This window comes from Corvus hawaiiensis, chromosome 7 (genome assembly GCF_020740725.1).
Source record: "Corvus hawaiiensis isolate bCorHaw1 chromosome 7, bCorHaw1.pri.cur, whole genome shotgun sequence".
NCBI lineage: Eukaryota > Metazoa > Chordata > Aves > Passeriformes > Corvidae > Corvus > Corvus hawaiiensis.
Genome location: NC_063219.1, coordinates 17,055,980 through 17,071,249, shown reverse-complemented (window position 1 = coordinate 17,071,249; position 15,270 = coordinate 17,055,980). Strand labels below are relative to the sequence as shown.

Genomic DNA, 15,270 nt, shown 5'->3' with positions numbered 1-15,270 from the left:
GTGCTGCATATCCCTTTATCATGAAAACATGATGAATAGGAACAGGAAAATTATGACAATCCTGCTAGATTTGTAAGTCATTTCTCCACTGTGGTGAACACTCTTACCTTTCTGCCATGGAAAGCCTAAGCAACTGTAAAAATCTATAGATCTACATTAATGTTTTATTTAGTTTTTCTCATATTATATCTACTTTTGTTTTTAACTTTTGTTATAGTATTACCAATTAAAAAAAAAAAAGAAGCATAAAAAGAACTCAATAGCCTTAAAATGTTTCAATCAGAATTTAAGGGCTGTAGTAAGGAAACTAATTCCACATATTTCAAGAAACCTAGCTTTGCTTCATTTTGAAAAAGAAAGATGTGTTCTGGTTGTGCTTCAGTATATCTGCACTGTATGCCTACAGAGATGCAAACTTGTCTCACTCATTCTAACTCTTCTTTCCTTCCGTAAGGGAACCTGGAGGAAAAACCTTCTCAGAGATTTTTCAAGTTCATGTGTTCCCCAAACAAGCACCTGAAGGCCAAATACTGCCCACTGAATTTCCTTCTATGCTTGTTAAAATACTGCTGTTTTAGAATATCCTGCAATGAAGTTGCTCCACTTTCTCAAGAAAACCCTCCAAAAATATCCCCCATATATCTTGAAGCCTTGAATTGGGTACTGTCAGCTTTCTACTAGAAAGAGATTTATCCTGGGCACAGTAAAAACAATTTTTTAAAAAATTTTGTCTATTACTGATAAGCAGCTATAGCAAAATCTTTCTAATTTTTAAAGTTTCTTTTTCAAATTAAAATAATAACCATTACCAACCTCTGGATGCAATAATCTTCAGCCTGTACTTTTAATTAAGTGAAACCCTGCACTGTATTATTTAATGCACAATTCCCCTTTCATAAAACCCTGTGTTTGTCATTCTATCGTAAGCAATATTAAGCAAGAGTGAGGATTTTAGGGATAATAAGAGTCTACTGTGTTGTATTTGTTCCTTTTTACCTGAAGAATTTATCTTGGGGAGAAAAAAATAGTAAGGAGGTGTCCCCATACACACAGCTTAACTGACTTGATTTCCAATTATATCAGCATCATAATATTGTAATCTTCCAATACTTGCAGCTTGAGTGACTGGTATGAATTGCATGGTCAGATTTTAATAGAAATTTTACTTACATTTAAACACAGATATTAATGACAATTAGAATACAACCCTGAAGCTGGGAGCTTTTAACTGTGACTAATAATAATTTGCCACAAAAAAGGCAAAGAAAGTGCAGTTGAATATGTGAATCCTCATTTTGCTATTATGTTCTATCTGTATAATAATTAAAAAATAATATTTCATGCAAGAATGAAAAATGCACGTTAATGCAAGTCCATAATTTAAAAACTGTCCATAATTAGCTTAGAATCAAATACAGAAAAACAAAAGTTCTGAATTGTTCCAGTGTATTACAATGTTTAAATCACAATTACAGCAGGCGAGACTAATTATAGGAAAATAACTCAACTTACAGTGAAATTATTCCCTGTAAGAGTGTATCATTGTAACAAAATTCATAAATTTGTTTGGTACAAGATGCCAACAGCAGCTTTTACGTGATCTTAAAGCAGATATTAAACTCTGCCTAGTTTATATTGAGTCAAGGCTCTTCTCTGAATTTTCACACAAGCTCAAAACCCCCATTTATTATAGTAATTTATATTTTAAGACATTCCACAAACATTACAACTCTACACATTCTCTGAGGGTATTAAATTTGGTTAGACTCATTTGCTATCCTGTTTAAACATTCCTCAAACTTGGTTAAATTTTCTATAAAATAGCTAGTGACAAATTCATTTTCAGCTTTCTATTTATAAGGAAATGTTTCTACACATAAAAAGCATAGGCTTTCCATCAACAGGACATAAAAACTCAGTGGAAAAATCTTAGTTTCTTCTGTTCATCAGACCTCAACATACTAAATTCATAACACTCTGCCAGTCAGCATTAACATATTTCTTACTCATTTTCCTTGAAAGGAACACACAATCTACTATTACATTGACTTTTCAATTTATCAGGAGATGCTTGTGAATTCCTCTGACATATTAAAGACACATTGAATGTGTCTCCGTAGCTCTTGTCACTATTCTTTTCTTCACTCTAGAAAGTCTTTTAAAAACCTGCTTTCACTATTCCATTTGGCAAGGAAAATGAGTTCTTTCTAGGTTCCTTGATTAAACAGGTATTTTTCAAGAGTGCTAAAACTGGCGAATTAAAAATATTGTAGCTTTAAGTAAAAGTCCTGAAAATTTTCTGCCTTCTAAAGTATCCAGCACAAGTCTGGGGCGGGGGGGAAATGCAGAAATACCTACAAATTTATATTTTTATTAAACAATTATTGTGGGATAAACGGACATTTCTGTCTATACAGTAAACCTTCTGGACTTTGAATTAAAACCTGAGAAATAGTGTAAAAGCTTTTTCACTGGAATGTTCTAGGGTCAAGCTTAGAAAGCTTTGACTTCAGATCATGATGCATGTATTAGATAAAGCAGCATTTAAACTATAAGTCAATTAAACATAAAAGTCTGTATTTTTCAGAATGTGTGATAAATTACCTTATTATCCCATAAGCAAAAATGTTCACAACTGAACTTTTTCTGAGCCCCAAATCTTCCTGCCATTGATTTGTTGCATACATCAGTATATTGGTAATTTAGTCCTTGTGAATACTTGAAATGCTTTCAGAAACTACATTGAAGTATAATTAAAAACATAATCATATTATTCCCTCAAATTACAAATGAAATAGGGGGCACTTACACAACTGAGTGTGAGCTGCTATGACAATTACCATATGATGTGTCTTTTGAAAAGTTCAGTGAATGGCTGTAGAAGTGTATTTAACAGTGAGCTGATAAAAACAACATGCACAAAGAGGAAAAAGTAATTCAAAGTCTGTCACCCCCCAGAAAATTGCTGAGATATGTTAAAAATTATTTGGCCACAAAGTGGTGCTAGCAGTTCTTCTTTACCATGTCAAGCACCTCCAATGCACATAGAAACGTAACAGCAAGCAGGTAATCAGTGCAGCAGTGCCAGCAGATGTCTTTATTGAAACATGAGTTCCTAAATATGTCTCTTCTCTCAAATCTTGGTGGCACTGGGTGGGGGGAACTGGGAAAGTCCTTGCAGGAGTGGAGGCAGGAGGGTCCTTTTAAAGTTTGTGAGGGTTGAGGGCCTTTTTCCCCAATTACAATTTCTTGGGTTTATTTTTGGTCTTAATAATTTTACAAGTCAGTGATAATGTTTTCAGGGGTTTTACCTCTTAGCAAGGTGAAGTTCAACATAAGACACCAGCTTGAGAACATAATAATAATAATGAATCTCTCTCCTTACTCCTCCCAGCCCAGTCCCATAAATTAGATACTAAGTCTGTAAATCCTTCTTAGGCTGGCCTCTGAACAAGTTAAGAAACTCTTTCTCCTGTTCAGCCTAATGCAATAATATAGGTAAATAAACATGTTGTGTGAAACAGTCCAGACATTGGAACTTTCCACTTTCTTACTCCCTGTGAGAACACTAAAATTTGCTCTGCATGGCTACTACACAAAAACATTTTGCTCTGAGCTACAGTACATATATGAAAAGTTACTTGAAAAGATTTATTTACGCTACTTTAGAACAGGTTTTTCCTTTATTCTGTTTGCAACATCTGCAGTTTAGTGTTGCAAAAACTAATGCACAAAGCCCCATAATTCATAGCTTTCTCAAAGCCCCATAATTCACAGATTTCTCAATTACATTTGCAGCGTGCAACCTGACCACTCTTCTGCACATCATAAGCAAAATCCACATGCTCAGTAACATCCCCTTCAAGAACTTAATTTCCCTCTGCTAGAACATGCTGCTAGTAAGAAAAGCAGGCTAGAAATAACATATTCTAAATCATAACTCACATGGATTTGTGACAAAAATGTTTAATGCTAAACACTTTTAAATGACCTAATTTAAAAAAAGTCAATTAAGTAAAATGTAATGAATGATCTATACATTATTATATAATGCATGGGAGAAGAATAGTTAGGTGAAATTATAATAATAAGTGTTATTATTATAAGTTAGTTTCAAGATACTCAACCATGAAAAGGATTATTATAAAAAATGAAAATGCATATTGTTCTCCTTTCTGCACTTACACTCTAATTTCTAATTCAGACAGCAAATTACAAGAATAGCCTGTGAAAATGAAATGCAGGGAAGGTTAATGATTATTTGGCTAAAAATTCAGCAATGCTTTAGGACACCCATTTTTGTGGGTGTCTCTCTCTGAAAACACCCCACAGCTTACTCATTTACTGGTTTATCTGCTTTTCTTGTGCCGAAGGTCAGTTCAGAAGAATTTATCTTCACACTCCCATTTTCCTTTTACAAAAATAAGTGTTTTCTGACATGCTGCTGGGAGAAGCATTAGCAATATTATTGTATTGTGTTTACATGACAGCCTTGAAGCAGTTAACTGTTAATTATGCAAACATGCAAGCATGTGACATTTAACTACAAAGCTTACAAGGAAACAGATCTGTGAACAATCAGAAGCCTGTTAAGACCAACACAATAACCTTTTAAAAGGCATTTACTTCTATTGGAAGCGGTTTTGGATGAAAAAGGTCTCCCTGGTCATCCGGGTTATCCAAATTCAATTGCATGAAAATGGTATCATGGAGAATGATCCTGACCCAGCAACAGCACTTACCTGAGGACAGCACAACTGAGTCACCTAAAAAAGGTTCTAAATATAGGCAATTTATTTCATACAAAGATCCTTTCTTCTCATACCAACATTTTCTTTAATCTCATCTTGCATTTATGAGCAGTGGTAACAGATTTATTCTATGGAAAACTGATATTAACCATGAGAATAGCATTTTCAATTACTTTTAGTCACAAGAAATAAACGAGCAAATACCTTTTCCAATCACAGTTCACTGACAATTAATTATGGTAGAAATGGCTGCGGTTTTGTCCTTCATAAACACTAAAATTTGGCAATATTCTATAAAATTAATTTTCTTTATTATTTGCCACAGGGTTTAACATGTAAATTACCAGTGTGGAACTTGATCACCACATTGAAAAAACTAATTAAACAACATCAAGGGTTATTCTTCTTTTAACTTATCAGTAGCTTTTAAAATTTTAAATGAAAAAAAAATCTGAGAAACATGGAGGTCTTGCATTAAAAGGAGTAAGATTACTAAAATAATTCAGACATGTAGAGATCTATATCTCATGTACATACAGAAAATGTCTATTCCTATATGTGCTTGTTCAATGCCCAAGTTCATATTTTGCTACTCGTTTTTAAAGTTGCTTCGCCAACCAATTATGGCATTTCTTACTTTCACTTTGACTTCCATTTCTTCAAGCTCCTGAAGTAACTCTTCATTTTCCAATAGTGATGAGCCTAAATTTTGCTTCTGAAAGTAATCTCTGATGTTTTTCTTATACCAAGATGTTACCTAATTAAATAATAAAAAGAACTAGGTGAAAAATTCGAGAAATTATTGTCCATTCTTTGAAATATGTACAAGGCAGTTTCATAAAAAAAAAACCCTCTCATTTTCATTCCTTTCATTTTTCATTCCTAATGTTCATGCTTTTATTTAAATGCTTGCATTTGTGTTATAACAAATGCAGAAGGAAAGGACTAATGCCAAAATAAACACATAATGGAATATATATGACAAAACAGACAAAAATGTATCCATCAAGCATGACCAGATTGTAAATGAACACAGTAGAAGAAGAATCAAGTTATAGCCATGTGTAGAATAAACACATGCTTTTTTGACACAGTCAAGATATTGTACATTCTCTCTTGAAATACAGTAACTTAAAAATATCTCTTTGCATACAGTAAAAGACTACAAATCTGAGAACTTCTGACCTAATAGAATCTCTCAATCCCTGGCTTGAAAAACCCAGTTAAGCTAATGGGATACTATTGCGTGGAATAATTTTATGCAGATTTACAAATTTTTTACATCTTACAAACTTCTTCAGCAAGTATATGCGGCAAACATATGCAGTATACAAATATATCTCCTAAATTCCACAGAATTACTTGCATTTATATCTGCTTGATTCACAGTAGGTACCTCTCACTTTCTTTGTAAACAACACATGGCAAGAATTCCTGAGTGAAGCTTTGCACTTTAAAGTAGTATCCAGAATTAGTTACTGGTATCAAGAGGATTTCTTCCAATCTTCTCAGTCTGGAAAATCACCCCTATACTTGGATCATATGCATCATGCTAAGAATTTCTGTACTCTAGGTACTACAGATTTTAATAGCCCACTAGAGATTTGTTTTTACCTGCTCATGTAGAATCGTGCTATTTTAAATAAATTTAAATAATTCTAAAAAATGAAAGAACCTTTAAAATGTGTGGAAATATTTTCAGTTACAAAAAATAAAATGTTCCCATTATCTCATGAGTCCAACAGAGCTAGGAAAGTAAGGAAATTATTTTAATACTGAGCCTTCATTTCTTGAGCATATCCTCCAGATGTGTACTTACTGACTGAAACATTTTTCCTGGAAGCACATTTTCACAGAACATTTACTGTGATTTCATCAAAATACAAATAAGTGGAGTAGGCAATAAAAACTGTGCTAAAAGGGAAATAAAAATTCTTTGTAAATTACGGCGGGGGGTTTTTTATCATCTATCTGTTTGGCAAAACAAACCAGTATTTCTGTAATATTAGGCAGAGGAAAAAGTCATTCTTTAACCCTGTTATAGCAAAGTGTTCACCCCTTTACCACTTGGCAATATTCCTTGCCATTACAGTGAGTTTAATCAGTTGGCTTCCACTACAGCTAATACCTCTGCGTGATTTCACTGTGCTACCTGAGCTCTGAAGGAATGGCTGAGAATACTTAACTGCTTTATAAGCAAGAAACCCCCAGATTTTCACTTTCAGTGATTTTGTTGAAGAGATGGGAAAGGAGACAAGGTAAATACAGCTGTTTGAAAAACACAGTGGTTTTCCTTTTTGATTGGTTGAAATCTAAAAGCACTCCTGTTTTTCAAGAATCAGATTTAATCTTTCATTTACAATAATTAGTGACTAGATTAATTACTTTCTTCTTCCAAAGATAACTAATTATGCATAAAATAGGCCAATCTGTCTTTGATTATCATTAATGAAAGAGATAACAGAAAATATGATGCTGACAGTTCCATAAAGGAAGTTACGTAAAATACATATGCTTTCAAACATTGAAAATTCTGAAAATAAAGCATGCTACAATCATGACTATCAGATCATCACATGCCAGCTAGAGACCAAAGACAGATACTGCAATTTTTGTGTTTCATAACCTGGTAGTAACGGATAAGCAACCCACAGATTGTGCATCCTTCAAGACTACACAGCTGTGCCTAGCAAAACAGAAGCAACACAAAGAGCATAAACCTACTCTTAGAGCTTGTCTCCAGTACTCTGTTTTCTCTGTATCCCCTGAATTCCCATTAACATCAAACATTCAAAAGTTAGGATTCCCTCAAACAGAACCGCCCCAGAAATATTGGCCTAATAAATATATTTAAGTTCCTTTTCTGTTTGTACCATAAAACAGTTGCTAGGTTTTTACTGTGAGTTCCCTTGATATTATATCTCTTACCTGGTTCTCTTGTTGGTGCCACAAAGAAATTTGCAGAACCTGCTCCAGTCCTTGGCGCTGATGTCTAAGGAATTTGTCCAGTTGCCGTCGCCTGTCCTGTAGCATTTCAAGGAGATTGTCAATCTTCAAGCAGCTGCTGTGAGCTCCTTGAATCAGCTCTGGATTTGCATTTAGCCCCTCACATTTGAATTCTTCTATGAACTGAGTTAGGTCTTGGCTTTTGTTTAAAAGGGCAAGTGACTTCTCCAAAAGTTCTGTAAGAACAGAATTTCATCAGGAAAAAAACCCAGAGTGCTCTGTGATTCTAATAGCATATTTCAAATATTACCCAAGTATTTTTCAAACTATTTGCATACACGAGCACAACATATTTTCATGCATTGCATGGACATAAATGCTTACTTTAGATGGTGTATACTAATATACGAAGACATTTCAAGTTGGACAGCTCTTATGTAAACCTACAAAGGTACAGTGGTGTATACACAAACATATATATAAACACACACATATAAAGGTGAGAGATGAGAGACATCAAGACAAAACCCAGAAGTATTATTGTTTTCTCAGAACTGAGTTCTTTGTGAAGGTTCCCAATCCTTGGGTAAGCTGAAGTGGAATTTTCTACCTTACTTCCTGTGTGGGTCAGTAACCTCTGTAGTTTTTCACTAGTGATGCAAGCTAAGTTTAGGTCTTTACACCCCTCACAGACATTGGGAAAAATACTGTTCTGGTGCCTGGGGGCTGTTATAAATAAGTCAGAAGTATCAGGAACTCTTACCTTCTTCCTTTAGTCTTTACCTGGACACATTCAGGGTTAAAATTCAGTGGACTAGTCCACTTTAATGACCTATTAGTCACTTGTCTGTCTTTGTTCCAGCTCCTTAAAGTCACATAGTTCAAAATCTATTGAATAGACAATGATCAGTATTTCTAAATCTTTCCAAAAAAAGGGAAGTTTTTTAGGAGCAGAATGAGGAAGAAGGGGGGACAAACCAATATAAGTGGCAAGGTAGACATGAAGAAAAGTATAAAGAAAGGAATATTTTCCAGATGCTTCCAGTAAAACAACAAGAAGCAGCTCCCCTGAAACTTCTATCTTCCCAGCTGAGTACATGTACTGGTAATTCAAGGCAAAGCACTCTAAATCCCCACCTTCCATGTAGAACACCTAGGGAAGAAGCAGAGTGGGACGCCTCTAGTTCTTCAGCCACCAAGGGCTAACAAGAGAGATTAGTTTCCGTGAGCCCACTGCAACAAGTCAGCAACAAGCCTGTCCATTTTACTTCTTGCCTTCCAGAAAAGTGGTATTAATCAGAAATGTTTCATTTCAGTCCATCCAAAATTGAATACACGTAGAAATGGGTAAACAAGGATATTTTATATGTTTTCACCTTTTTTATTCAATTTTAAAATGTGTTTGTGTCAAACTTTTTTTTTTAATTATTCCAGAGTGATAGGCATTTGTGATAAACTACTTATCACATACTGGTAGAGTCAATACTTGGTGAGGGTTTTATTTCCAGCCACCTTCCTTTGGAGCAGGTAGATAGTATCTTTCTTGCAGAAAGTGTTGCTTTTTATCAAATAGTTCAATATTAGCTTTCAAAATTTTATGTAGTTAAGGTAGAATAAGAAGTCAATAAATTGCAGCCACTTTCCTCTATCTGAGGAAAGGCTTATTGCCATCAAAGCAGTCTTTCTCTGGCAAGCCATTTCACCTGATCCTTACAGTTATGGGCCCTCTTTTCAGCAGTAAATTGCTGCCAGATACTACAAGTTTAAATTGGTATGCAGTGAGCAGTTTTCTCCCATGAAGACCAATTTGGAAGGCCCAAAATCCATATTAGAGTTATCTGAATTCGATCCTCTATTCAGCCTCCTAGGAAGAATACCTGGTGCTCAAGGTAGCTAAAAATATTTCAGCTAGTGCTCCACTAGTGAATAATAAAATTGATATTCTGCCAAGTGTTAGTAATCATATAGCAAAATTTGATTAAAATTACAAAGATGTAGTCTTAAGCCTCATAAAAAATGCAGAACCATATGGAATTGCAAAGGTGTCTGGAGTAGCCACAGAATGAGATTAGTTCCAAAAATTATTTTCTCTTTTTGATTGGAATGTGCCACAATATGGTAGAAGGTGCTTCACATAGAAGCTTGAATAAAGAAAAAGAATTCATACGGAAGAAAACTTTATGGGCAAAGGTGTGCACAGGAAAGTTGTTGAAGGGGAGAGAGCAGCTTTTTTCCAAGAGTGTTACAGTCCCAGTCACAGAGCTTCTTCAAACAGATCAGACGATTCGACTGAAACACAGCTGCATTCCTCAAAGGCAGAAGCAAAATTCCAGGAACCATTGTAGGCAAAAAGATTCTGAAGCTGGTGTGCTGCCACCTCTATCTTGTAGTTCCCATCCTCACTTAACCCCTTCTGCTTCAAACCCCAACCCTGGGCAAAGAAAATCTGGGGCAAACTCCTCCCTTGGTCACTCCTGAGAGACTGCAGGGCTTTGCCGGGGCTTGTTACTAAAGCTGATTGGAAATCATCTGATGGAAATTTTTATGATGGAAATTTTTCCATAGAAAAATGCTAATTCATTGGTAGCTCTGATGACTTGAACGAACTGCCCCAGGAAAAAGAAGAACAGTTTTAGAACTTGCTTGCAAATCAGCACTAAAAGTCAGTTTGGTTTCTTAGCAGCTCACTGGACCTGAACTGCCCTGAAATCAGAGTACAAGCTTGCCACTGCCCACTCTGCAGCAACAAAGATGGAAGGGCTAGCTTGAAACCAGGAGTTTCATATCTTTCAGCAAATCTGCTAAAAAGCTATGTCACCATTATATTTTTCCAAAAAGAGTATTTGCATATTTGTTAAAAGATTTTGTTTTAATATGCACAGGAAGAATAAAATTATTCCTTCAAGAAGTCAGTACACAATCACATGCTATCAGGAGTGGAATACAGTTTGTACCTTTTGTATGATGCTCTTGTTGCAGAAGAAGTTCTCTCAAAGAGTCGATATTGTCAAACTCTTGAGCATTTTTCAGGAAATCTTCAACTTGGTCAATTTTAACAGCAAACTGCATTAAGAAAACAAAGGATAAGGAGAAGCACAGTATAATTTTGTTCTTCATGGCTACATCATAATCTCTGTGTAATTGGGAAAGTTCATGAAAATTTGTAAATTCTTGGAGAAAGGCATTTTTAGTGACTGCCAAATACAGATGCTTTGTGGCCTCCATGCACCTTCTGAGTTGCTTTTTTCTTTGAGGCACTGATTGATTGAAGGACTTTTGTTGACATAATCTGTAATTTGCCACTTTGTGAATCATCTTTCCTACAGAGCCTTATGACAAATCTAATTTCTTCGCATAATACACATTATTAGGACACAATAATTAGTAGATTGATGATCTTTGACTTCTTAGGGCAGTTAGTAGTCCCATGGTTGCTTCTGCAACTTATGGGTTGCACTGGCATACTATAGAAACAAAATTATCAGGGAGAATTACTAAGCTTTTCAAGTTCCAGGATGTGGGGATGGTTGATCATGAGGCTACACAGAGTGGGCACACACACCTGCAGGGTATGGAATCCCTCTCTTTCTTAGCTCCCTGTGTGTATCAGTGAATTAGGTTAAGAGATAGATAAACAGGGATCACACAGTTGTTCTTTTGTGTCCATCTGTACATCAAAGTCTCAGGTAAATGACTGTCAAGTTAGACTAATGATTGCTTTATTTAATACCATAAGTTTATGGATATTTCAGTGTAAAACCTTCAGTGGCCAATTACCAGTGTGCATTAGTGAAGGCACCTGAGAATAAGTTCTTTCAATGCCAAATAATTTTAATCATAAGGAATGAAAGATATTCTGCAGAATGTCCATAGCCACTGAAATACATATTTTAGGTTTTGGTCCAGTTCCACTTTTCACTGGCATTTTCTGTCAAGTACGAGTTTTGGAGACTTTGTGACTAAAATATTTCTTAAAGTAGACATGGTTTTTGGTTCAGCTTCATCCTGTGCTATCCGAAAGGTGTAAAAGGAAGGATGCATCCCAAGATTTTAATTTTCTTGTTTGCCTCAGCCTTAAGGAATACAATGAACAATATATAACACATTAAAATTAGAGTGGTCAGAGTACCCATCAAATGAGGGCAGCTCCAAATTAATAGTTATTTGATTTAAATACAAACCTCCAGAGCGTTTTCAAAGAACACTGAAGTAAGTTCCAGCAGTGCCTGTCGCTTCTCTAACATAATGATGAGGGCATCCCATGCATCTCCAAGGGTCTCTGCCATGGCATCATAAACCTGACTCTTTTCTTCGTTCTCATCTGCAACCTTGTCTGCTTCCTGCAGCAGGTCCCATACCTTGTCTTCCAAAGCCTGGGAAGGAAAAATACCAAAACAAATGTAAGAAATCTGTAAACAAAATCCAAAACAGTGTGCTGATACTGGTGTCATGATACTTTTATAGTGGGTCTAACAAACTAGCCACAAGCCTCCTACTCCTGCTTTATTTCCAGTTCCTAGTGATAGGAGTGTAGCTATTTCTGCATGTTTTATAGCAAGTTTCTGAATTTCATCTGCACTTAAGGGGCAATATTTTTATAAAATTCATGTATAAACAAGAGGTAAGAGAATTTATTATTTTAGGTCTAATATTTAGACTCCAACATTTTTACATCTCCATAAACACAGATCTTCCTGTGTTCCTCAAAGTGGTAGCAGTGCACATATTTTGAATCCTCTTTCATATGTCATCATATTACATTACTGAACGTTAGAAGTTCTAGAAGTTTGTAAGGTAATTTACTCATAAGTTTCTGATAACTACAATGCAATCCAGACAAGAGTGGCTTGAATATAAGCATGTATTCTCCAAGAAACCCCATCTAGGTGTTTCAAGTTCAGTTTGCTGCATTGCTCAAGCTGGCCACCAAATAATAATGCTCAATTGTCAAAATAATTCTTCTGTGTTTCATTCCCTTTATTAATCTCACCACAAGAAAGATAACTGCTGGCCCATTTCCATCTTATGTTACAAACCTTCAGTGTGTCAGAAAAATCGATTAGCATTTCTTCTGTATTCTTCCCAACCCCCATCCTGGGTTTAATCATCAGCAGGAATTCATAGTGTCACTTTCTTTTTTGTTATTAGAGCTGCTACCACATGAATATGTAATGTGAAAAGAAATTTTTATTAAGCAAATTTAACAGCCATTTTTATACCACCAGATAAAAAGTTGATGAAGTAGAGCACTTAAAGAAGCCTTTATGATGTTTCTTTCTTGATGAGGCATAAAATTGTTACATGCACAACAACTCTGTAAAAGTAGTGGCATTCATTAGTTATCCAACATGAGATTTTATTAACATTCTAGACCGGCTCTGTAACTAATATAACAGGAATGAAATTAATATATGAGATATTGATAGTCTCTTTACTAACTCAAATCTTAATATCAATTAATGAGAAGCATTATAGTCATGACAATGCCAACATAAAAAAAATGGGGTAAAATATTTTCAGAACTTTACACACAAACTGCTCGTCACTAGAAGGTTAATTTTACCAAAATGATCAGACCACTTTCACAGCTGTTCTGAATACACTGTAGAAAACCGAGTGACATCTGAGGTAGTTCCACTTGGAATTTCTTGGCAAAGACTAGCTTTTTAAAGAGCTGACTATTTCATATTTTGAAATAAAACTAGGTATGCTTTTATCCTAATATTACATCAGCTTCAACATATTTAAAAGACATTTCAAATGCTAAATGTTTCCTAACTATGCAAGATGAATGCTACACAAATGGTATAGGACTGAGAAGTAGATTTTCTTCTTTGAGAAGTCTTTTTTCTGAACAGGTTGTTAATTAACATTTGTCTCTGACAAGTAGGCTATGTTTTCTAGTAATTGATTAGCTGTGAGGCACATAATCCCTAAGACACAGAGAAAACTGGAATAGTTTTCAAAAGCTATCAGTCATGCTTCATGAATTTTTAAAAATTCAGTTACTATGAGATGAATTCAAATCCAACCACAGAAAATTAGAAAGTTAAAGCAAACTAAACTGCTGCATTTAATGAAATGCAAAACTAGTGTGCATAAAGTTACAAAAGAAAGAGAATTATGGAACTGCTATGTGTAATAGCCTTTTAGGGTTTAGAACTGATTAATGGAAATTTTGAAATACAGACTTAATTTTTTCCTTAGCATGGTTGAGTATGGTTTGCTCATTTAAAACAGGTGTGTATTTTATTGCCTTCAAACAATAGCCCCTGTAACCCTACAAAAAAACCCAATATCACAACAGTTGTCATGTTGTCTTGTTTCCCCAGCAACAGAAAAGGTTACATTTTGAAAAGACAGACTAATAAAAAAAAAAGAGAGAGAAATATTTTAGAGGAAACTACTCTTTTTTTGAGAAACAATTCAAATACCTAAGATGGTCAGAGTGCTATTAAGGTTTTATTGCCATGAGTTTAAAATTATGCTTCCCACAACTGTAAAGCTACTAGTTACTGTGAACTTTGCAAATAATTATCCTCAACTATGCTAGTTTCTATATACTACATATGGCAAAAGTTTATCCTTAAATGAAGTAGACTGATATTACTGGTTTTCTTCTTTTTATCTTTGAAATATAAATGTTTTATCAACACAGAGTCAAGGAATAATTTGAACGGGACTCTTCAGGTCATCTGTCTAACCCGTTGCTCTAGTTACTCAAGGACTTAGCCCATGAAGTCTTAAATATCCCTAACAATGGAAATTCCAGAACTTTTCTGCACAACCTGTTCCAGAATGTAATCATTTTCATGGTCAAATATTTTTTTTTCTAATATCCAATTGGTATTTCCTTTTTTCCGACTTGTGTCTCTTGATCTAGAAGAAAACTTAGTAGAAAAATGTGTATTTCCATCAAAAAATGATGACTTATGGAAAACAAAATATTTCACAGAGACCGGAATTTTAATAACGCTTTTATTAATTGACTTAACTTAATATAGCTTTCCAGTAAAGAATTAAAATTATTTCAAACATTTTTGAAATCTCATGTTTCAGTTTTCTATTGACTTCTCAAATAATACATTTTAAAATATATTTATTTTTTCAACAGAGCAGAAAAAGAATCGGAAGGATATTCTTTCCTGAAAATGTCTGGGTTTGTGTTTATTTTTTCAGTCTGAATGGGCAAAAGAAAAGAAATGCATCTAGCTCATCTAGTTCTGAGTACATGATGCTGTTATTTCTCAAATTAACAATTATGTGATATGAATATGTTTCACTTCACATGCTGTTTGTTTCTTCCTATGAACTTTCATTCCCTGTGAACACACACAAGAGTATGGTTCTCTTTGAGAAGCTGGAATGAAGCTTGACAACACAAGGAATGCCTAGCATGTAGTCAAAAAGGAGCTTGTACGAACATGCAAATTCTGTTGCTGTCAGTAAAACCATGTCAAAAAAGCATTGCTTTAAAAAGAACAGACCAATTTCAATTTCTATTAAATATATATAATACGTCTAACTCCACCATCCCAAAAGAAGAGCACTGGCAGCTCAAAGGGAGCAATGC

At 34.8% G+C, this 15,270-nt stretch overlaps 1 protein-coding gene across 4 annotated transcripts in view; it reads right to left on the bottom strand.

The window, feature by feature from the left end:
* CCDC141 (coiled-coil domain containing 141) overlaps window positions 1–15,270 on the bottom strand; it is a 71,279-nt gene that overhangs the window by 44,153 nt on the left and 11,856 nt on the right. For all 4 annotated transcript variants that reach the window (XM_048310142.1, XM_048310141.1, XM_048310143.1 and 1 more), the window contains exons 4-7: window positions 11,879–12,070; window positions 10,652–10,760; window positions 7,680–7,933; window positions 5,389–5,508 (exon numbers count right to left, since the gene is read on the bottom strand). In XM_048310142.1, coding sequence (XP_048166099.1) covers window positions 5,389–5,508; window positions 7,680–7,933; window positions 10,652–10,760; window positions 11,879–12,070 — 675 coding nt within the window. The remainder of the gene's footprint in view (window positions 1–5,388; window positions 5,509–7,679; window positions 7,934–10,651; window positions 10,761–11,878; window positions 12,071–15,270) is intronic.